Raw genomic sequence first — 24,342 nt, 5'->3', positions numbered from 1 at the left:
ATCTATGCTCATTTTTTTTTAGAGTAACTGTTATTTTGGTTCTTTAGTGTGTTTTTTTAACCCTTGTTTTGTTAAGGTGTATAATGCATTGCTTATGGATCACTTATTTAATACTTGTGATGCTTTCTTAGGTATCCACAAGATCAGATGATTTCGGTTTTAGACCTAAACTTCGACAAGTTCCATCTTTCAGCTTACCAAGCTCTCTTCCAGACTTACCTATGGTCGCAGATATTAGCTGGACTGGTAAGTGCAGATTTGGTTTGAAGCATATGTTTAGAGGTTTTGTGTTTTCTTCTATTTGTTTTTTCGTCTGGAATTGTTTTGTGTTTTATGGTTGGTACACTGAGATTGAGATACACCTTTTTTCTTTTTCCTTCTTAAGGTAGCTTGAATATGATATCTTATCTAAGGTTTGAGATTTTAATAATATCGATAGGAAAGAGAACAACATTCATTTTTTAGTATTTTACAGTTTCCTTAACAGTTTAATCTAAAATGAGTAGACATTTGTTATGTTGTTGGAAGGAAGTAGAAATTAGAATGTCATTAGTGTCCAAGGTAATGAAAAAACATAATACCAAAGTTACAGATATAGGTATGGGTACAAGTATGTGGATATGTGGAAATTTTTCTCTGGCAGTTTGGATACGTTTGTGTATGTGTGTATATGCATGTATATTATATACAAAAAATTAAATAAATATACAGTAATGTAAAACTAAATCATTTGATAGTTTGATACTTCATCATTGATCAATGCCAGATGCCAAAGGGATTCCTTGATCACTTGATCACACAATTTTTGACATTGTTTAGCATTTAGAGATTCCTTGTCCAATTCCTTGTTCAAGTGAGGGTAAAATACTCGGTATTATATCCCTGCACGTTTGGGTGGTCACTAAGCTCATATCAACAGAGTATATTCATAGATAATCAATAGTACTTCAAAAACATATTAGGGTTTGGAAGAAGAGACATGATGCATTCGCCCAAAACCATTTGTACACCAAGTCCAGGCAGAATCTCTGCCACAGTCCTCTTACTTGGTGGCTTGTACATACTTTCCTCATCTTGCCTCATCTTGCAGAAAAACACATACCATCTGGTGGAGTTGGTGGAGGTTGTAAGTGCATTCCTTGACTCTCTAGTGTAAGGGCCCTCTAATCCAATCTAGGACAGCTTACCTATGTAGCCTTGGAAACTGCATTTTGTTACACCTCAAGCCCTTCCTTTTAAGATTGCATTGAAATAGTTGAACACTTCCCATAATAGTCTTCATAGTCAATATAGTTATTAGCAATGTTATATGATAATCAACATAGTCTGAAACATTATTCAAAGCACATGTTTATCTAATAGTCATGATGGACAAGGGTGTTAGCATAATAAATATACCAATGAATATGAGTTAATCTGATGTATGAAGTTCTTGTTGGATGACATACTGCTGAAGGATCCCTTAGGGAATGCAGTATCAGTTGGAAGTTTGTTTGATCCTTTTGTCAGATTGTTGGTTTCTTGATTGTTGCCTGTTTCTGAGTATGTATTTTCTGCCAATGTTGCCGTATGTTTTCAGGTATTCTGCTGTTTGTAATTTGTTGCTTGCTGGGATGGTTTTCCTGAGTATAGATGAACTCCACATGCCAAATATAGACAAATTAGCTTAGTCATGATGTAATGGAATATACTTCACCCCCAAATAATCATATAAGCGGCTGATGGTTATTTATATCTGCTGAGTACGCAGTCTGTATTTAGACTGATTGCTGATTGATTATATTCTCTTTTTCGATCTGATGTATCCCTTCTGTTCCTCCTCACACCCATCTCAATATGATCTTATGTCTTCCATATTGAAAGGATACATTCTGTTGATTGAATGAGACATGTGTTGTCATCAGCATACCTCTGCATTAAAAACAATTTAAACTTTACTTAATGTCTTCTAAATTGCACCAAGTAAAGTCACACATTTTTGCTGCCTTTTATTGTGTGATATCCCCGTCAAATAAGATTCATATTATTAAAATATAGATAAATAATAAATAAATAAAATAATATTAATCATATTATAGTATTGCATAGTATATTAATATAAAAATATGAGAATTTAATATTATTATATAAAATAATAAGACATTAATAATCATAGTATAAAGTGAATTGTATTAATATTGATATTAATAAAGTTATTAATATATATAACAACATAATAAAAAATTAATATTAACAAATAATATAATGAAAATACACATCTTTTTCGCATATCAATGTATATTAAGAAATATCATTCACCCAAAAACATATAGAAGAGGAAATGGAAGATATGGAACTGGTCTGGGAAAATTCTAATATAGAAAAAAAAATGAATTGAGTAATGTTCCGACAGGGGACATTACCAGTAATATCAGAACACGATCCTTCCATCCTACAGGGATTAAAGCGTATCATCTCAAAGAATACATTATTGGGCCATTACAATGCAGATGACATGAATAATCAAAAACTATGTAGCCATTGTAGTAAAGACCATTTTCTTTGGAAGCAAAGAACAAAATTTTGTTATCACAGATAAAAGTCTATCAGAATAAGCGAGTGTTTGTTGGATTTGTATAGAAAACTTTGTACTGAGTTTTGTGTTCAAATAATATTTACCAGGAAGACACAACCTTCAGTAACTATGATTTAGATATTTTGCATGACATGGTGGTAGACGCAAGCTGTTTACATGATAATCTCAGCGGCTATTTACTTCAAGTTTTACACTATAATCTCAACAACAATATATATTACAAAGTAATTGGTAAAATACTTGCTTGTTATTAATAGTGATCAAGAGATCAATTTATACAAGAGACTGAACGGTGTTTCCTTAAGAAACAATTGTAAAGAATGGAAACATTCTATTCTAGAAATAGAAAACTAAATTTTAGAAACATTCTAGTATTTACAAAACATTTTAATATTTACAAAAGATTACAATATATAACCATTAGATGCTAAACAAAGATAATAGAAACTATCTTTTATCGTAATACCCTCCCTTAATGGTTAATCTATCTATAGCACGAAGCTGTCAAAAAACGTAAAAGACAGAGTCTGTCTGCTCAAGGTGCTCCTCATTGTTCGCTGTGGGCTGCGAACCAGATTGTTTAGATAGGGCAGTTAAGCACTTTCAAAATTCAACCTTCATGTGCTCAAACTTGTGGCAATAGTTGCATTGAATGTTTTCCTTCCGAGAGCCTTCTAAATCTGGAGCAGAGGATGTGTGTTGAGAAGACTACTGAAATTGGCCTTTATTCTTTTGAAAGGATTTGGTAGAAAAGGCTTGTTCTGTGGAGGTGGAGCTGGAATTGCTACCGAATTGTTGTTTCCACAGATCTTGTTGAAGCAGAAGTGTGCATAGATCGATGAACTTCAAATCAACACCAGAAGATGTGATGTGGAATGTCTCGATAAAATGCTCACGTAGGACTTTGGTAAACTTTGGAGAGTGATAGCCACAATATCCTCTTCCTCCATCTTGCGATCGATGGGCAAGCAACTTATGATGGATTTCTTGAATCCTATTCAGGTGAGCTTGGGGCAAGGTTCGCTCATCCATGATAATAGAAAACAGAGTGTTAAAGAAGAAAGCTCTGCTTTTGTTAGAAGTCTCATGAAGACCTTTGAGATGTGCCCATATCTCAATAGCTGTCTTGCTGAATGGAATCTGAGAGAGCTGATCATCAGCTACAGATAATTTGAGAAGCATGACCACCTCTCGATTATTTAGATCCCATGAATCCTAATCAATACTATGGGCAGTTGGGTGCTATGTAACACCCAGAACAATTTGATCGGTATTCTGATATTCAAAAATTGCTATGATCCGCTGCTTCCAAGTGCCATAATTTCAACCATTTAATTTTGAATTGCTCTCGAGCAGAATATTGGTCAATGATGCTAGAGCACGTTTTTCAATGAAAAACATGAAAATCCGTGAAGGGACTTTCTTTGAGGCAAAAAATGATAGACCCATAAACTTTGAAGGGTGACCTAGAAGAGAGCTCGAAAAAGCTAATAAGAATGTGTTGTTGGTTTTTGGATTGACTAGCTTGAAAATTGAGGCACGCAAATTGAAGCACCCAAAAAAACATACAACCCAGCTAAGATCTCAAAAAATCCACCAAGAATTTGTAATTTTTTTGATCTGGTATAGAAAATTAGGGTTTTGAAGAAAAACGGACTTGCTGCAAAATAACCCACAAAAAATGGTAGAAATGTGTAGAAAAAACAGAGGGTCTAGATAGAAATGTTACAGAACTAAATCAGAAGTTGGTAGAGTCAGATCTCTTAGAATGGAAACCCTAGTCGGATTATAGAGAGAGTTGGAAGCAAATATGCATATAAATAATTTCGAAAGTAAAAGATAGATAATTTCAACCAAGAAATTATGCTTATTTTCGAAAAAATTTAGAGTATTGGCTTTGATACCATATTACCAAGTAATTGGTAAAATACTTGCATGTTATTAACAGTGATCAAGAGATCAATTTATCCAAGAGACTGAATGATGTTTCCTTAAGAAACAATCGTAAAAAATAGAAACATTCTATTCTAGAAACATAAAATTAAATATTATAAACATTCTAATATTTACAGAAGATTAGAATAGATAACCATTAGATACTAAACAAAGATGCTAGAAGCAAAGTAATGAGATTCGGAATCTGCAAGGCTGAGTCAAATTGCAAATCGGCCATGAATCGGAATCGAATTGGCCAACTTATTTCATAAACCTTTTATCGCTCATTTGATTCACCGATTCACAAAAAATTGTTTGGCTTGAATCGAATCGCGTGAATCGCCGCGATTCTTGTTACTATGAGAAGTCATATATCGAGATTCTTGTCTTCAGCACTGATAGGTTTTAGTTTTTACAATGAATATCTTCAATCTTTGCTGGCAATAAAATTGTCTGCTGGGTTCAACAACCTGTTACAGAAATTTTGTCTATCCCTGTTATATATTCTTTAGCAGCGTATTTTCATATGCCAGATGGGAATTAGTTTCTATCCTACCATCGGTTAATGCCAGCGTGATAAAAATAAATGTGTTCCTTTTTGCTCTGGAGTGCCAGACAATTTTCTAAACAAATTGAAATATTAATCGAAACTTTTGTTAATCTGGATGCCTGGCTGTTAACTCGACAAATGATAGGTGGTTTGGTTTGTTAGTTGGAGGAAGTTTTATGAATATAGTTGGAAACTAATTTCAAAATTATATATACTCTTTAAGTCTTTCAAAACGGGTGCATCAGATGAAGAGGAGATTTATATTGTAAGCAAAGAAAAGGATTTCAGAAAGGGTGATAGATATGAAAATACAATACTTGTAGATCCTCAGTAGAGAAACTTGATGGCACATAATTAAATTTTCTGGAAATATATTATTCCCAGCTCTTCATCTCAAGTCGGAGGACATATCGATTTTTATATATCCAATGATTTATAAGAATATCGACTTCTGAGAGTAAAATAGTGAGTACCTCCATGTGAGTAACCCCAAGTGGGAACTTTATGGGCACCATATGATTTATAACATTGACAGAAAATTTAATATCAGTGTCAATCATTTCTTCATCTCCAAGTGGAACATCAGTTTCAGCCCATTTATCAGAACAGGAATACACTCACAGTAAGAACTGCAAAGGCATAACCAGCCATTAAGAGCAGAAGCAGATTACTGTTTTACATAGCACTAAGCAGGATTCTTGTTACCCCAGGAATGACAATTCTGACTACAGAACAACATAAATACTTCCCTGGGCAGTAATTCATACACTATAGTTGGGTCTGGTATACAACACACTGCACATATAAGAAACAGACAGACAGGAATATAAGATAGAAAAGAATCTGGATACAGTTAGCCGAAACAGCACATATAGCCTAAGCGGCATATATAACCAGCAGACATCTTATTGCATGTGATACCTGAGAAGAGTATAAACAAATAAGGATTGTTCTGCAATCTACGTCTGATATAGTCAGGCATAAAATACGTAACCAACACATAAGGAAGAACATTCTGTTACTAGAATACGATTTTATGCATCTCTGAGGTAAGTATATTTTCTATTATAATAATTTCAATTCACTTAAATAATATCCATGCTCAGTCCCATTATAAGTCTAAGCTGGGAGGAATAAGTAGGGATACAATATGGGAGAGGCCTGTATAAATCTAGCCAACAGGTTATCTTGAGATAGGTAAGGGTCAGCGTTCCCAAACGCCTTGAGGACATGTCAACGAAAGGCTTAAGGGCTTGGATCCACAAAAACCTCGAGGAAGACCATTGATTTTGGTCTCAAAGCGACCTATTGTATCTAAGCATTCCTTCTAGGCCAGAGTTATAACCAAGATAGCATTACTTTTTCAATTCACATATAGTTTATTACTAACTTTCCTATAAAGGTAGGCTCAGGAGAGAACAAAGATGTATTCAGGGAGAGGCTAGTGTAAATTTAGCCAATTAGTTATTCCAAGAAAAGGATAGGATTAGTGTCCCTAAGCGCCTTGTGAACATGTCCAAGAAAGGCTAAGGGCTTCGATCTATAAAGCCTTGAGGGAAACCGTTCTGTAACCAATTTGTTTACATCCGAAGTGTTCTTCTCGACGAAGAATAATAATAAGGGCAAAACAAAACAAACATCCCACTAAGTAGGCCACCTTGTGTGAATGCATAAACACTGCTACCGAGGCCAAGGGGGCCAAAGTTCTGCGCTTGGAATTAGTATGGGATTGGCTTGTAGTAATTTTATCATGACTCGCATTTTCTTTGAAATTTATGTATACACGTGTACTAATTGTTGATTTTCATGGATCGTTTGCAAATGTAGTAGCAGTGCCTTTCTGGAATGTGTTTTCCAACTGCAGCCACCTCTTGCGTTAGTAAGAGAGTGAGAGAATAGACATATCCCTTCATGGGACATGTCTGTTCATTAACATTATAAAAACCTTATAATTATATATAAATATAAATATATAATATCTCTTAATATTATACATACATACATAAATACACACACACACACACACACACAGATATATATATATAAGTTTTTATATATCTCATATATATACATATTTTGATGTAATTTATCTAAGTTAAGCTACAAAACATCAACGCTCCCTCTTAGCTAAGGAGGATAAACACATATTCATCTATTACCTCAATGCAATATTAGAATATCTTTGATCAGAAGATATTCAACATTTTGATATCACATTTGATATGTTAAAGATATGATCCATTAATCTATTCTGTAGCTTGTAATAGCACTTGTGGATATTTTACGTGTTTTCCAAGTTACTGTACGAGTGAATATATATGTGGTCAAAGAGGCATGTCTCTTGAAGAGACATGTCTCTTTAATATATTAACTTACAAAAGTAAAATATACCCTCAATATATTATAATAATTATCAAGGTTGCATGGGTACTCGTACCCACACCCCTGGTACTCGTACCCACGTACCCAAGTACTGGGTACACGTATCCTACGTACTGGGTACTCGGCGGAGAGCATCATAGCTAAGGACCTTGATTAAGATTCTGATTTTTTTTTTTGGTTTTTTTTATTTTTATATTAGCTTGTTGTTTATCAAACTTAATTCAATACCAAATCAGTTTGAAACTTTGATACTCATTAACAATAAACTTTATCACTGTTCAAGTCATAAGTTTATCATTTGCAATATGTCATTGTCATATGATTTAGGATCTTCTTGTTCATGTTTAAAGTCTGCCTTCTTTGTTATGCATCTAAGCATTTATCATGTATTATTATTTCAAACATATAGCAAATCTGAAACTGAAAACAATACATTACATTTGCAAACTTTATCATTGTTCTTGTTTTGAAAAACCATTGTCATGACTCATAATTGCAGATTTTTTATAAATATAAAAGTATAATTTTTAAATAAGTTTGACATACCCAAGTACCTCTGTCCCCTATTATAAAAAATACTTTAAACATTAAACATTCAGCAATAGCATATGTATATATATATATATTATAATTTGACTTGTGGCTCATATTTTCAAATTTCTTGTTTTAAATGCTTAATGTCATGACTCATGACATATATTTTGATTTTTATATTTTCTATAAAATATTAATTATATAAAAAAAAATTAGGCATACACACGTACCCCCGTCCCCTATTTTGAAAAATATGCGTACCCGTCCCCGTTCTCGTACCCACGTACCCGTGCAACCTTGATAATTATATATATATATATATATATATATATATATATATATATATATATATATATATACTCTTCACATAAATTAATTATTTCATATATCATATATGACATAAATTAATTATTTCATATATTATATTTGCCATATATTATATATATATCTCATATTTGTAGTATAATTTATCCGACATAATTATAACATTAACACTCCTTAACGAAGAAGGATAAAACATAGATATTATACCATAGGTAATATATTAAGAATAATACATATAGGAAATCTTTGATCAAAAGATTTCCAGTATATGATATCATATAAGTATTGGCATATCAGAATATCAGAACATGATATTCACCAATTACTATTTGATATCATTTTAGGTAACACGAGCATTGGCCTATTAGAACATCAATCAAATGATATTCACCAAGTACTCAGAGTAATGGCCTATCGGAACATCAACTAAATAATATTCACCAAGTACTCAATGTGGTAATGGCCTATCAGCATATCATGGCAAGATTTTCACCAATTGCCTAACATATATTTATATAGACAACTTGTAGATAGTCAAATTAATAATATCTAACACCTAGTTGTTGATTTATAAGATAAAACCTTTCATGGTTTATTCTAAGATTTATACAAAATGTATCATGACGTCACCTTTCAATAACTTCTCCAAATACAAGTGATAATCATTTAGAAGTAGTCACTTCCTCATGATGTACACAGGGGGCAGGCTCATACACACATGACATGAAAAGTTAACATGAAGTCACCACGGATATTGTAATGTAGTTTTGTCATGACATCCATCATGAAATATATCAAACAATAAGGTTTTACCCTCAAACTTATCTCTCATAGATAAGAATGTATTACAAGGGATTGCACTTGGAACTTCTTCTTCACGAAGAAACATTAACCTTATGACCTCTAATATCAACTTTTTTAACCTCTTAGAACAATGTTCTCTTCTATGAAGCATCAAATTCCCTTTGAATATGTTATCATCCTTCTAATTGCCTAGCAGCAAGTCATGTCATGCTTCCTTAGCTCAAGAGGTATCCTGATAGCATAAGGTATTTTAATTGAAGCATATTTTCTATTTGCTCCCTCTCTTTGTTCAAGGCTGCCTCTAATCAGCTGTCAGACTCCCTCTCATAATCTCAATCAACAAGGATATTCGCTTCAAGAGACTCACATTATCCAAACCTAATCATCAGATGATTAATGAATCCTAAATCACAACTTCTTTGGAGCTACTATCATAAGATTGAGTCTGCACAATATTTGGTAGCATGCCTAATGTTCCAATCTTCTTCCCCGCAAGAACATCCCAGAGAAAACAAAAAAGATCAAGGAAAATAGCTTCTTATAGTACATATAGAAATACAAATAAGATAGAGACAAAATAGTCAAGGAGATAAATACTTAAATCTACACACCAACTTCCTTGATACAAATTTCTTCGATTAGAAAATGCCTTCATATAAACATTTGTCAAATAATGAGAATGGTACATTGATTCATATTCCCCCACACAATGTAATATTCCCACTTATATCGAGTTATTCAAATCTTTCTTGGCATCCTTGAGACTAATAACAAGGCAAATAACTCTTATAGTAATAAAATCACCTATAATAATTACTCTCAATAATAATGATATTACTATTACAAGAACATTAGAAATTTTATCCTATACTTAATTCATAATGTATTAATTATATTCCAATAACTAATATAGTTACTATAATAGTTTACAATCGTAAATCTTGGCAATAAAGAAGACAACATTACATTCAAACTTTTAGTGATGGTTGGCCATCAAATCCTATAAGTTTTAGAGTCTAATGAAGTATAGATTTCATTTTCATTACTTATCCTTTTCTTTTCAATATCTATTTTCTACGCCTTTTATTATGTCCCTCAAATTATTGATATGTAACATATCTCTTACCCTGTAAGACACTTAAAGCAATATATTCCTTGATAACATTAAATGTAATGCATTATATATACTTACCTGTAAGGCAGCGATACCTAATATATTGTTATTTATAACATGTGATCGCTATTGATTTGATGGCTCTCTTTGTAGGATAGCCCCTATCACCAAGGTCACAACACATCAATGTTGATTACTCTATATTTACCTTTCTATTCTCCCACTTATCTTAGAAGGCTTCTTTATATTAAATCTGTTGCATTTGGCCTTCTTCAGTGGTATCCACAAGGAGAGATTATAGGAGATAGAACCATTGCAGTCCATAGCACAATTAGGATGGGTTCATTTTTAATCTACAACATTGACATATGATCTGAAAACTTGATTGTAGACTGAAAGAGGTGTGGCATGGAGGTTCAAGCTATAGGTATTCACTATTGATTGTCAACTTTTGACTGCATTCACTATGTGAGATCGCTCAATTATTGTGAATTAAGTTAGTGTTGCAGAAGTCATTCCAAGCAGCAATAAAACTTTTGCAACTTGCATTGTTAAGCATGAAATCTGACATTATAGAAGGGCCACACCAAGTGCTAGTCAACCTTGCCAAGCCCATGTACTCCATAGCTCAAATGGGCTGCTTAATTCATTGCTAAATACTTGATCCATTTAGCGATCGAGCACTGTTCAAGACCATAACCCTTGCAACATATTTGTATGATCCCTATCCAATCTGCACTTGGCCAGTCGTCACGAAGCCTTTGATCATCTTATAGCTAGTTCTGCCACATTTCCAATCCTATATAGGCCTTGCTTAGGTCTAAGGATATAACTTCTCCAAGCCACAGTGGCTCAACATCAAGCCTGCATCTTGCCATCCTTGGACCTCCTTCCATCTATAGCTCCGATCTCAAATGGGATCACATTTCCTCTTATTTGATGCTAGTGTAGAATCCTTGTCATTCAAAACCTGTGAGGGATCCACAGTCATAACTCACCCATTCACACTAGTAGCATAAGAAAATAGTGAACACAGTGTATTGTCTCCATCCTTAGAATTTAGGACTTTTATCGACCATCGTTGTCAAAGCTAGAATCAAATCACACTTTGACATTCACATGCTCCCAGTGTTTTGCCTCTTCACTTTTCTATAATGGCATTGCCTTTATCTAGAATGTCCATAGGAAAACTCACAACACTTAAGACTGGCTTCTCTTATCCTAAGTGGGTCTGACTCAATGGCTTGAGCCTCGGAGCGAGGACATGATGTACAACAAGCTTGAGTCGTCATCCATTCTCCTTGTAGTTTGGAGTCTATGCAAAATTTCAATGTGGGAGATCTAACACCATGTAGATTCACTGGCTCTACATCGATTACTCACACACAATAGTCACAAAGAGCACTGTAATCTAGTCCCAATGCACAGTTCAACATCCTCATCTATGATCCATCGTGAAAAACTCGCCTACCTAAAATTCCAGCATAGAGACCATCATTTTTGCCTTGACATAAATGCATCAAATACGTACATAGTGTACTTCTGTGGAGAATTGAATTTCATTCCTCCTTGACATATAGAGCTCAAGAGGAGTATTGAATGCCAACATCTATTTACAGCGGTTCCAAATCATTTACTTCTTCCTGCAACAATCTCCTTTCACATTTCTGGCATTTTTCTTCTACACTCTCGAGATCCACATGCAATTCTAACAATATTAATATAAAGTGAGATATCATTTCATCTTCGATATTAAACATTGGATTGAAGGAATAAGGATTCCTGTAGCATCATTATCAACTTATATAATCAGTAAATTTCACCAACATCAACTTATACACAGTCAATTTAGCACCCACAAGACCCCTAAAGACCAACCTTCTTTGATATCATGTTAAAGTTATGATCCATTAATATGTTCTGTAACTTGTAATAGCACTTGTGGATATTTTATGTGTTTTCCAAGTTACTATACAAATGAATATATATGTGGTCAAAGAGGCATGTCTCTTTAATATATTAACTTACACAAGCAAAATATAACCTCAATATATTATAATAGTTATATAACAAGATACACACACACACACACTCTCTCTCTCTCTCTCAACATAAATTAATTATTTCATCTATAATATTTGCCATGTATTATTTATATATCTCATATATATAATATAATTTATCCAACATAATTATAACATTAATAGATATGACGAGTATTGGTTTTCTAGAATATCAACACATGATATTCACCAAATACTCTGATTAATGGCCTGCAAAACATCAACATATGATATTCACCATGTACTCAAATAAGATAATGGTCTGCAAAATATTGACATATGATATTCACCATTTTGATATCAAATTTGATATCATGAGTATTGGTCTTCTAGAATATCAACATATGATATTCACTAAGTACTAAAAAATGTTTGACATCACAGCTGATATCATGAGTATTGGTCTTCCAAAATATTGACACATGATATTCATCAATTACTAAAAAATGTTAATAAGGTATGTGCTCACACATTCTCATAAAGCATACCATATAAACATCCACCATGCAAAGTATAATCTATCATGTTTTGCATAGACATCATAAGATATCCATCATAATAGAAAATTAAGTTATTGTAAGATCGTCACCTTTCAGTAACTTTTGCAAATACTGGCGATAGTCATTTCCAAGTTGTTACTTCCTCCTCATGATGTACACAGGGGACAGGCCCATTAAGGTCATATAGTCACAAACAAGGACTTTTGAAGTCCTAAAAATCAATCATCTGAGCTCCTCATCCAATGATGCCTTTGATGGAGCATCAGACTCTCTTTGAATCAGATATCAATCCTCCTTTTCCTGCAAGGGCATCCTCGGAAAAGATCAAGGCAAATAGCTGTAATAGTATGTATTGAAAAGAATAAGAGGGAGACTAACATAATACTCAAGGATAATTCTGCATAATTATATAATATCAATCCAATAACATAGATAATGTCTATATATTTTCAACTATAATATCCCATTCAGACTCCCTCTTCAATTACAATGAAATACAAAGCTTTCACATGCACTTGTATAAAACTCATTTTAACTATAGAAAAAATGTATAATTTAAAATATTATTTATTTATGACCACCTTAATTAAGTAAATGAAATATCATTTCAAATACTTGCATGTTTTGTAATGCCCCCTTTTCTGTAGGAGAATTTAATAAAAAATAATGAAAATAAATTGATAAACAAATAATATAATAATTATTAAAATTTATTATATCATAAATATAATATAATGATACAGAATAAGTTATAACAATAATACAATACAATTTATATCCAATAACTAATATAAATATATTACTTGACTATATAGAAAATTATGTCAATTGATATAGTGATAACATGAAATAATATAATATAATATAAACGACTATATTGATGTCTTGTTAAATAAAATAAAATAAATAATTAACTAATAGCAATAATAAGATATATATAAAATGGTAAGATTAAATTGAATAATTAAAATAATAACATGAGAATTTGGATAGAATAAAAGAATTACAATATTAAAAGCTATACATATTATCTACATGTATTAAATGTCAACATAATAAATGATAACAAATATACTATAATATATTAATATAAAAAAGATTAATCAATGGTCGCAACCTTTCGAAGACCTCCATGTATTTAAACAAGTGAAAAGAAGAGATGATTTTGGCGGGGGAACGGAGATGGAAAAGGAATCAAGACAAGTATATCCGAACCAGTAAACTAAGAAAGGAGGATATTCATGACTAAGAATTAATAAGATGGGGAGAGGTCAGTGTAGTAGCCAAGGAAACTCAGGGAACAAGGCCAAGTCAAACTGTGCCATGATTGTTTCATCATTTCTTTCATGTGTAGTGGGGACAAGAATATTAGTATGAAACTTTGCAATCAACACAACGAATTTGTGTGGAATAACAGTAGGAGCAATTGCTGAAAATAAAACATACTAGCGGCACCAAACACTGAACAGAGTCATTCTCTTTCATATGACTGGGAATGGACATTGAGCCTGGAGAAAATTAATTTCTATTACCAGGGAATGAGCTAGTCAGCAATAAAATACATATAGACAATATTATCAGCAAGAAATTATGTTATACACAGGAAAGGACAAATGAACAGAGCAAGTGTTTCTCTTCAGCATATAAGGAAAGTAGACAGGATGTCCTCCAATCAGCTTTAAAAGACCTAACAACCGAAGGCCCCATATATAGAGAGTCAATCATTGACATATGAAAGGTAGCGGCACAATGTGTAATGACCCTGCTCAAATCTGATTGAAAACTTTTGAATTTTGGCCTTGGAAATTTTGTCAAATACTTCACATACAAGGGTCATATGACTGATATAACATTTCAGTTTGCTTTAATAACTCTTTTTTTCAATTAGCATCAATGAGAATGCTTGCAAGAAGTCTCAAAATTGACTGAACAATGACCTAACATGAATGTGTAACTTATTTTGACAATATTCAATGCATATATGTGACTGAAACTACTTGCAATATGCAGCTACAGCAACTAGTAATTAAGACAAACACTTTAGATGCAACCTAAGATGGCATTAATGCACTTACAGCCAAGTGGCATTAATACAAACACTTGGTATGCAAAATTATAACATCATTTATGCCAAAAAGAGAACCTACAACCAATTGACATTTTGTGAAACAATTGGCATGCAAACTAATAAGCTGATCATGAATGATAAAAACATATTCAATTACAATTATATTAGACCAGCAACTTATGTCTCCCTTATTGCACATATGATGTCAACTACAATGCTAGTATGAAATGGCCAAGACTCTTGGCATTACAACATATGCAAACTATGTAATTTTCTGAGTACAAATGCAGTGTTAGTATGAAATCTAAAGTGCAATATATATGCAACAATTGACTTGAGAAACCTGGTACACAAATTGTAGAAGAGCTGGAGACTTGATTGTAACACTTGTTGATGATGAAGACCCCTCCAAATGAAGAAATTGACTCCCTTGAAGTGTCGCCCCTATTCTTACTTGACAATACTTTAGATAAATAAATGCAGACTCTAGGCTCCTCGAATTTGTCCTTGAAATGATTGTCTCGGAGATAGCAATTGAATGCAACAATACCCAGAACCATAGGATGCTTCAATGATGAGCTATGAACTAAAATGTCTTGCCAATGGTGCCCTTTCTGTAGTATATCAGACCACTGAAATTATTTACCAGCAACCTGATAGCTACTCCAAAATACGCCAAAAAAATTGCTAAGCTCTCCCAAGATGAATGCTCAAATACCCACAAAGAAACAATACCCGAATGAGGCCATACAAGCAAAAATGTGAATATGATATGCAAAATTGTCCTCCATTAAAATCTAAAAAAGACTGGTAACTATAACAGCAATGTGCAATAAATGAAATCGACCCAATGATGAAATTCCAAAGCTCCAAAATGCCTCCAAAATCTGCAATAGATTTCCTCAAACCGATACCACCAAAATTTGGCCAGGGCCATAAAAGTTTGCTTTGAAGTACAAGTAGAAAGTCTGAAGCAACTTCCTCAACCTTGCAATAATTCAAGTGATATTTCACACCCTCAAAATTGCTCACCAATTGAGAGTTTTCGTTCTCAATGGCCAAAGACAACTATAGAAACCCTAGGCTCCACAACTATCAAACATCCACATTAACAACAACAAATCTGCTTAGTGAGAATGAAGCCTAGGATGCCTATTTAATCTTTTTCTCCACTTTCTCCACAAACTTCTAGAACATTATTTTATTTTATTTATTAAGTGACTTTATAATATATTTTATAATTAAGTCACTTAATTAAATTAATTAAATATAAAGTTACCTTTTTATATTTATTTATTTGATAACTTTATAAATAATTAACTTAATACCACTTATTTATTTAATTAAAATAATTAATTAGTCATCCTCATGACAACTTAATTAATTAAATTAATTAAATCAAATTACCTTAAAAAAGGGGACATTACACAATGCAAGAGTATATAGTAAATCAACATATCGATATTGTATTAATATATGTCTATACATTGATTCCATATTACAGTTCAATGGAGCGCAATGCTAGATAATAAGTAACTAAAATTTCCCCTGCTTCTCTAATGTCGGCAAGCACATAGTGATCAGGGGAGACTCACTTATCATCAATTGAAGAGGATATCAGTCAGAGGCATCATCTGATTTTCAGACTGAAATAAGTTATAACCTATAGTGCCTACCCAAGGGGAATTACGTTTTCTTATATAATTAAGATATTGAATCAAAAATCTCCATCTTTACAAAATATACTATTAGGAGCTTAAGAATCATATCCAAATAGAAGAAATTTATTGCAATGTAAGAGGTATCAGCCCAGATTTCAAGGGATTGGAAGCGGATTATTACAAAGAGTGATTCAAATAAATATAATGTCAAACCAATACAGACAGGAAAGTAAATGTCATGTACATGTGATTAAGACCAACCAGTGCTAAGTTGCTAACACTTACATAGGCAAATCTGTTAGAGACTTGTCACATTACATATGGTCAACATCTGAAGGTCATAAGGCAGATGATGAACCGTGCATACTTATCTATTGACATGAACTCGATAGTAGGGGAAAGACATTTGTTGGAAAATGAATTAGTATATATCCTGTGAGGAAGATCAAAGAGGGCAAGGAAGGAATATTAGTGATTATGCATCATAAGAAAGCACTAATGAACATGTGTAATTAGTATAAGGATTGTGAAAGGATGTGGCTCTCCCATGATGAAGATATAAATAAGAGGGAAATCCATTTGTAGAGACATCAATAAAAAAAAAGATTAAATCAGGCAAAATACAATTTCTATTATGCCAAGATATATTGCAGATTAATAACAATCGGTAAGAAAATACAGTTGCATAAGGAAAGTGTATTTATGACATGAACCAGAGTTTGAGGAAAGATCAGGGATTTATGATATTCTTGTAAACAATATTATGCATAATGATAATTAGGCTTATGTAAAAAGAAAACTCAAGTAATTATCCCATTGTTCCGATATCAACTACCTAGGGGACATTACATGTTTATATATATATACAACAACTGTAAATTTTATACTATCTCCAATATTATATAAGTACGTACAAATGCAATTATACCTTTAATTAACTAATTTCTTGGTTCCCCTGTGGGCAAAAATCTCTATATTTTGTAATGTCTTAACATTTGTTTGACCAACAATTAGGGTCTTGTCGCATAAATTTTTGTCGTCATTGAGATAAACTTGGGACAGGTACTATAGTCTCCTTATTCGATGGTTTGAATGGATATCTAATTCTCCAATAATCTTATTGTTTAATTGTTATTATTACAATAATATTTGCGCTTTCTTTTATCGTGATTGTCTTCCTCTGATGATGATTGCATTCTGCATTTATTTCCAACTTTATCTCTCGAACCAAATACCTTTTCCTTATTCGCAGTGTACAGGGTTGACCCCACTTGTAGTTGGTGTTGGGAATGGTTTACAAGTAGTGTACAATGTACTAAACATTGCCTTTGCATTCATGTGTCTGCTTCGTGTTTCCATGTACTACATGTTTACTTTGTGGATGCCTTATGTTTTCATGCATCCAGTTATATGCTTTGTATAGTGGCTCTACGAGAAAATTTATGATCTTGCTTGAGGACAAGCAAAATATGAGAGGGGAGGACTATGATATCCCTGTCAAAGTAAGATTCATATAATTAAAGTATAGATAAATAATCAATAAATAAAATAATAATAAATAAGTAAAAATAATAATTTAATATTAATCATATTATAGTATTGCATAATATATTAATATTAAAATGTGAGGATTTAATATTTTTTTATATTAAATGATAAAACACATTAATAATCATAATATAAATTGAATTGTATTAATATTAATATTAATATTAATAAAATTATTAATAATAAAAAACAACATAATAAAAATTAATAACAAATAATAAAATGAAAAAACACATGTTTTGACATATCACGGTATATTAAGAAATATCAATCACCCGAAAATATTAGAAGAGAAATTGGAAGATATGGAACTGGTTTGCAAAAATTTTAATATAGAAAAAAAAAGAATCAAGTTTGCTTGTACCCTTATACAGGGGCATTGAATTTTGTTTGCTTGCACCCTTATACAAATTGCACCAAGTCACACTTTTTTGATCTCCCCTTGCTAACATGATATTCTCTAATAAGGTCGTTGCGTAGCATTACTTTATGAATATTGATTAGTGTAAAAACCCCCAACCGGTTATAGCTCAAACAAACATCAATTTCTTTTTATAATCAACAATGTGGCATTTTGTCAAACAACTGGCAAACATTTGATATGGACTTGGACTGCCTAAGCTGTTAGATCTCAATCTATATTTCTTTTTTGCTTGTGTCTTTTACTCTTGGAACTTTCAAATATGCATGTAGACTGAACTATCTATCAAACCAATGCTAGTAACAAAAATCGAATGGAACTTTGATTAAATACACCAATGACCAGTTTACATGAGAAACTAAGTATGAACCTGTAACTCCAGAAAATGCTCATCCCACAGTATTGGCCACATTGGGATAGGTATCTGTATATATGACAATCTGGTTAAAACACCCAAAATGCTAGTCATCAACACCTAATGGAGAAGCAATAGTTTCAGCAACTGTCCACACCACTTTTCAGTCATCTATAGCAGGGAAAAGCATGCCACCAACATGAGATTTTGGGCATCGATGAGCAGCCAATCAATCAATCCACACATAGGCAGATCCAATACCAAGAATGAAGAATATCAAACGCTACAGAAAGTCTTAACAAATGCCAAATTAAAGATGCAGTTGGGCGCTCAAATGCATAAATTAAGTGATGCAAGGTTGCAGATAGCACAGGCGTTTAACAGCAGGAAATGTAATGCACAAACACCATGATATCTTGCCCTTTCAGTAGAGATATGAACGCGTGGAAATGGCACTTACAGTCTGGAAGAAAATTGCCCAGCAAAGGCAATGAACTCAACAGATTGACGTCCAAATCCCAAGAGTAATGGCATCCAGAAATGGATGAATCTTGGCATCCAATAGTAGATGATATAAACGCTGCATGGTACAGATTCTTCACTCCAAAATAACAAAGATAACAAGGCATATAATGCAGAAGAAATGCCACCTGTAATCAAATGCTCCCTTCTGAAGATTGATGCCAATCCCTTCCAAATTTTATTAATATCTCTTTCAGGAAAAAACCTCTTCTCATACAGTAGATACAGTAGAGAAGAAAACAGAATTCAGATTGAAATTAGACTAATGCCACTATACCTCAGCAGTGGCAAAACACCAATCAGCTCAAAATCTCATATTTGAATCTACAATACTTCAGCTGTAGATCCAATGGAACAACTCAGAATTCAGACCCTTATACTTCAGCAAGGGCACAAAAATCAGAACTCAGAAAAAGTCACAAGCAACAAAATAAAATAAATATTCAAGCATGCTTTTGCCAATGAAATGAGCTCTTATTTATAAGCTTTCATTGGCAAAAGTTTCCATAAAACTCCACTTCAAAAAACGTGGAAGTTTCCCAAAAGAACTCAGCACTAGAAACTTTCCAACTTGCTTTTTAGAATATCTCTTAAAGTCATTATTATAATAATGTAAACATTATTATAATAATGCAACTCAATGAATAATAAATAAATAAGAGTTCATGCAATTATAATTTGATCAACCGCAGGTGATGACCAATTGCCAAGCCATTCACTGCGCTACTGAAAATAGCAACTGCCCATAATAAACTTAATAAAAATAGTAAGTAATCAACTGAGGCCCCCAAAACCCCTGTCAGCTCACGAGGGTTGCTGTGATGAGCTAACTCTATCAACCACACAGACTGACCAAAACGGGGACATTACAATTAGTCCAAAAAGACATTATGAAGTCAACCATAATGATTACGATGAAGTTGTCATCTTGGAAGAAACTCGCTTGTAAAATCTGTTATGATTTGTTTGTGTCTTCTTAATGAAGTCGGCCATCACTTTAACCACTGCCATATAACACAATTACTTTATAATACCTGCTGCTGTAAGTTTATGAATGGCTGCAAATTATTTTTGCTGTATTCATATCCCTAGCATTGATTACATTGTCCATCCTTTACCATTGTATATGAATTGCTGACCTTAGCCTTCTTGCTTAATCATTGTTTCTGATTGCTAAACAAATAAGTGATATGATGCTCACTGTTTATATTTTCAGTATTCCTTGTTCTAAAAACAATCGAATTCCTTATTTAGTCTCCCTTTAATAGATGATGTCTTAATCCTGTGAGTCCCTGTTTTATTTTTAATAAAGTCAACTGTTAAGATCCGTTTCATTAACTTGTGTGCATTGTCGTCAGCCTGCCCTTGATAGATTAGTTGCTTTTGTATTGGCGGCATGGTAGGCTACCACAAATTTGTAAAAGAAAAAATATGAAAAAAATCTTGGTTATATCCCATTTTTGGGGAATAAATCTTGTGGACAAATCACATTTCAAACAATTTCAATTTCCTTTTTTGTGTTTAATTCATCTGAAATTCACATTGAAATGGCATATGAAACCTTAATGAAATCTCTGGCCAACTTGTGAAACCCTTGAAGGCCTATATGGGCCAATAAGTTGGTAAATAAATCATCATGATCCACTAAGTTGGTTAGAGACCAACATAGACAACAAAGCCAACATAGAGCAACATAACTTCAATTGCAAAGAAAACCAACATAAGATATCTGAACTAGAACACTGCACAAAATTATGAATATGTGTACCAAACTGCAAACCATAAAACAATAATGTTGAGCAATGCAAAGCGTTCTCCAGACTAGTCCTGACTATACTTGATAGCTAGTCTTAGTGTTAGCAAGCAACAAAACACATCACTGAGGACTTGAAAACATGATAATGCAATATTTGCAGACCATACTCCTTAACTCCAAAGTCACAAGCCATCATCTTATGGAGAGGAATATAAAGGATTCTTCCATTAGAACTTTAGATACTCTTTCATGCATATCCCAGCTTTTGATACTTTACCCTTCCGGATGTGCCAAATATTGACGTACCATCACTGCAAGACATTTGAACATCTAATATTGAACCTCTATCAAACTTCAAATACTCTCTCATATTTTTCAGCTTCTTGTACATGAACGCAAACAACAAGTTGACATCAATGACAACACTAAAGACATATCGCTAATAGTTTTGTACCTCTTGGCAACCATTGGGTCCTTAAAATAGATGGGCTATCATCAAGGAAAGCTCTAATTCTTGGTTGACAGACCATTTTTTGTCTTCTTTTGTAAGAATTTTGTTTTGAATTTTTAAAGATAAAGTTTACTCTTGTATTTGGTATACATTATCATCTTTGTTATTTAATTTATGTATTCATTTTCTTATACATAGTAGTAAAAGTCATGGTTTTTCTATCTACTTTTTATCTACATCAAATGTCAGATTAAATTTTGATTGTACACTTTACAAAGATTTTTCTATTGAATTAGTAGGTAAAACATTAGTCTATTTTAATTTGGTGGGGTTTCCATTCAATAGAGTATGTTTTGTTATGATAGAGGAATGGTTTATATTTTGAGGTTAGATTTTAGCTTGTGTCGACTTCAAATTTATATCCACTTTATCTTGGTTTAATTTTGTTTCTACTTTTCATCTTGGTTATTTGCACAACTAAAATGCTATTATGAAGATTGATTAGTTATTTTGTCAAACGACTTTTGATGGTCTTTCTAGAAAAAAAGATAATCTATATTCTAGCTGGATTGCTTGAATTTAATGCTATTTTAGGCTATTTGTGATATCATTGCTTTACTTGATGAATATGACAATGCTATAGTATCATTTGTTTTACTATCTCATTATTAACAATAAAGAGGTTATGTTATGTGTAGATCACCTATCTTCATATGATAATGTATGAGCTTATAATTGTAGGATCAAGGAATTGTTGGTGAAATTGGAGAACCAACTAGTGGATGGGCTGAACAAGCATTGGTTCATCTAGTGATTGATCCCTTTTTGAGATAGATGGAAGACTAGACCTCATCATCATGCATTTATGCTATTAATTGTGCAATGGTCATTGACAGTAAATACTAAACATCCTCCTCAAGGAAGAGGACAAATGACGATTAGAGAAATGGAAATTGGAGTGATGATCAATCAACAAGAGTTCAAGCTCTATGTCGAGATATGATGAGAATGATGAAAGAATTGAATGCCAAGAAAGAAACCGATAAAGAAACTAATGACCTATGGCATGTGGAGTGCAAATTTGAGGAGTAAATGAAAGGTGATTGTTCTTGAAATATGTTTGTGAGATTTTTTAGGTGATGAGCTATTCAATAAAGGAGTGTCCATGTAATTTGAAGAATAGAGCTCTTCACACAACAAGAGTCCATTCCATCTAAGCCACAATGCATCCTGAAGTGATTATGATAATTGGGATGGAGAAATAATTATAATACGATTCTTGTTGATGTTTGTAGCTCATCATCATTCATTTATGCTATTAATCGTGGAATGGTCATTGAAAGTAAATACTAAACATCCTCCTCAAGGAAGACGACAAATGATGATTAGAGAAATGGAGATTGGAGTGATGATCAATCAACAAGAGTTCAAGCTCTACGTCGAGATGTAATGAGAATGATGAAATGATTGGATGCCAAGAAAGGAACCAATAAAGAAACTAATGACCTATGGCGTGTTGAGTGCAAAATTGAGGAGTAAATGAAAGGTAATTGTTCTTGAAATATGTTTGTGATATTTTTTAGGTGATTGGTTATTGAATAAAGGAGTGTCCATATAATTTGAAGAATAAAGCTCTTCACACAATGAAAGTCCATTCCATCTAAGCCACAATGCATCGCCAAGTGATTATGATAGCAAGAATGGAGAAATAAATTATAATACAATTCCTGTTGATGTTTGTAGCTTTAGTTGGGTAAAATGCGACAAATCTATTGAAGACATATTTATGCTTAGTATGTGTGAGACATAATATGCATAGTCAAACAAATATTATATATATGTATATATTATAATAATAATAATAATAATGTCTTAAATTGAAGAAATCCAAATATTACTTGTGGAAAAATAATATAATAAAGATTATATATATACATTCTTATTAATGTTTTTATACATATTAATCTCATACTAATATTGACCTACCACATTATTATAACCAAATATAATAAATTGACCGAACGAATATTTTTGACTCACAACAATAAATATCAGTCCCCAAATTTGATCGAATAAGAGCTGATTGCATTCAAGAAGAGTGTTATCTAATATCTAGAGGAACCCATAAGGAGTCCACAAATGAAGACATTTAGATTCTCACCACTAATTTTAAAAGAAAAATTGGCAACGACTCAAATGGTAAACAACCGTTGAAGAAACATAGAGACTGTTCAAAAATACAATGTTATAGATATGACAACTATGGTCACACTGCAGCGAAATGTCCTGACAAACTCAAATATCAAGCATCCTTTCCTGAAGTCAATAATTCAAACTTGGATTTAGAGAAACTTGTATTCTAAAGAACTTCAAAATATGTCAAAATTTGTAAAATATTGGATTAAAAGGGAGTTCATCGTTCTTTACCATCCTCACCAAACCTCTTGGAAAACGAAGGTGGAACACTTTAGAGCTAAACTTGGTATGTTGTAATTTGTGAGAAGGGTCTCAGGATATTTGATTATTGTACTAATGAATTACTGTATTAATGAGTTATTTCATGACTATTTGGGCCTTGTGTACATCATGAGGAAGTGGCACCTTCCAAATGATTATCACTTGTATTTGTAGAAGCTCTTGAAAGGTGATGATCTTACAATAACTTAATTTTCTATTATGATGGACATCATTTTTAGAAAGTAAAGTCCACTAATATGATTGAGAGGGGGGCGGGGGTGTGAATCAGTTATCCAATTCTTATAACAATTATCAACCTTAT

At 32.7% G+C, this 24,342-nt stretch overlaps 1 protein-coding gene across 3 annotated transcripts in view; it reads left to right on the top strand.

Moving 5' to 3' along the window:
- Window positions 1-24,342, top strand: part of LOC149575274 (uncharacterized) — a 277,364-nt gene that overhangs the window by 109,388 nt on the left and 143,634 nt on the right. For all 3 annotated transcript variants that reach the window (XM_089815065.1, XM_089815067.1, XM_089815066.1), the window contains one exon: window positions 132-246. In XM_089815065.1, coding sequence (XP_089671191.1) covers window positions 132-246 — 115 coding nt within the window. The remainder of the gene's footprint in view (window positions 1-131; window positions 247-24,342) is intronic.

This window comes from Cupressus sempervirens, chromosome 2, assembly GCF_028749045.1.
Source record: "Cupressus sempervirens isolate cs-2001-9-10 chromosome 2, ASM2874904v1, whole genome shotgun sequence".
Classification (NCBI taxonomy): Eukaryota; Viridiplantae; Streptophyta; class Pinopsida; order Cupressales; family Cupressaceae; genus Cupressus; species Cupressus sempervirens.
The sequence above is the reverse complement of the archived record's forward strand: the minus strand, read 5'-3'. Positions and strand labels throughout refer to the sequence as shown.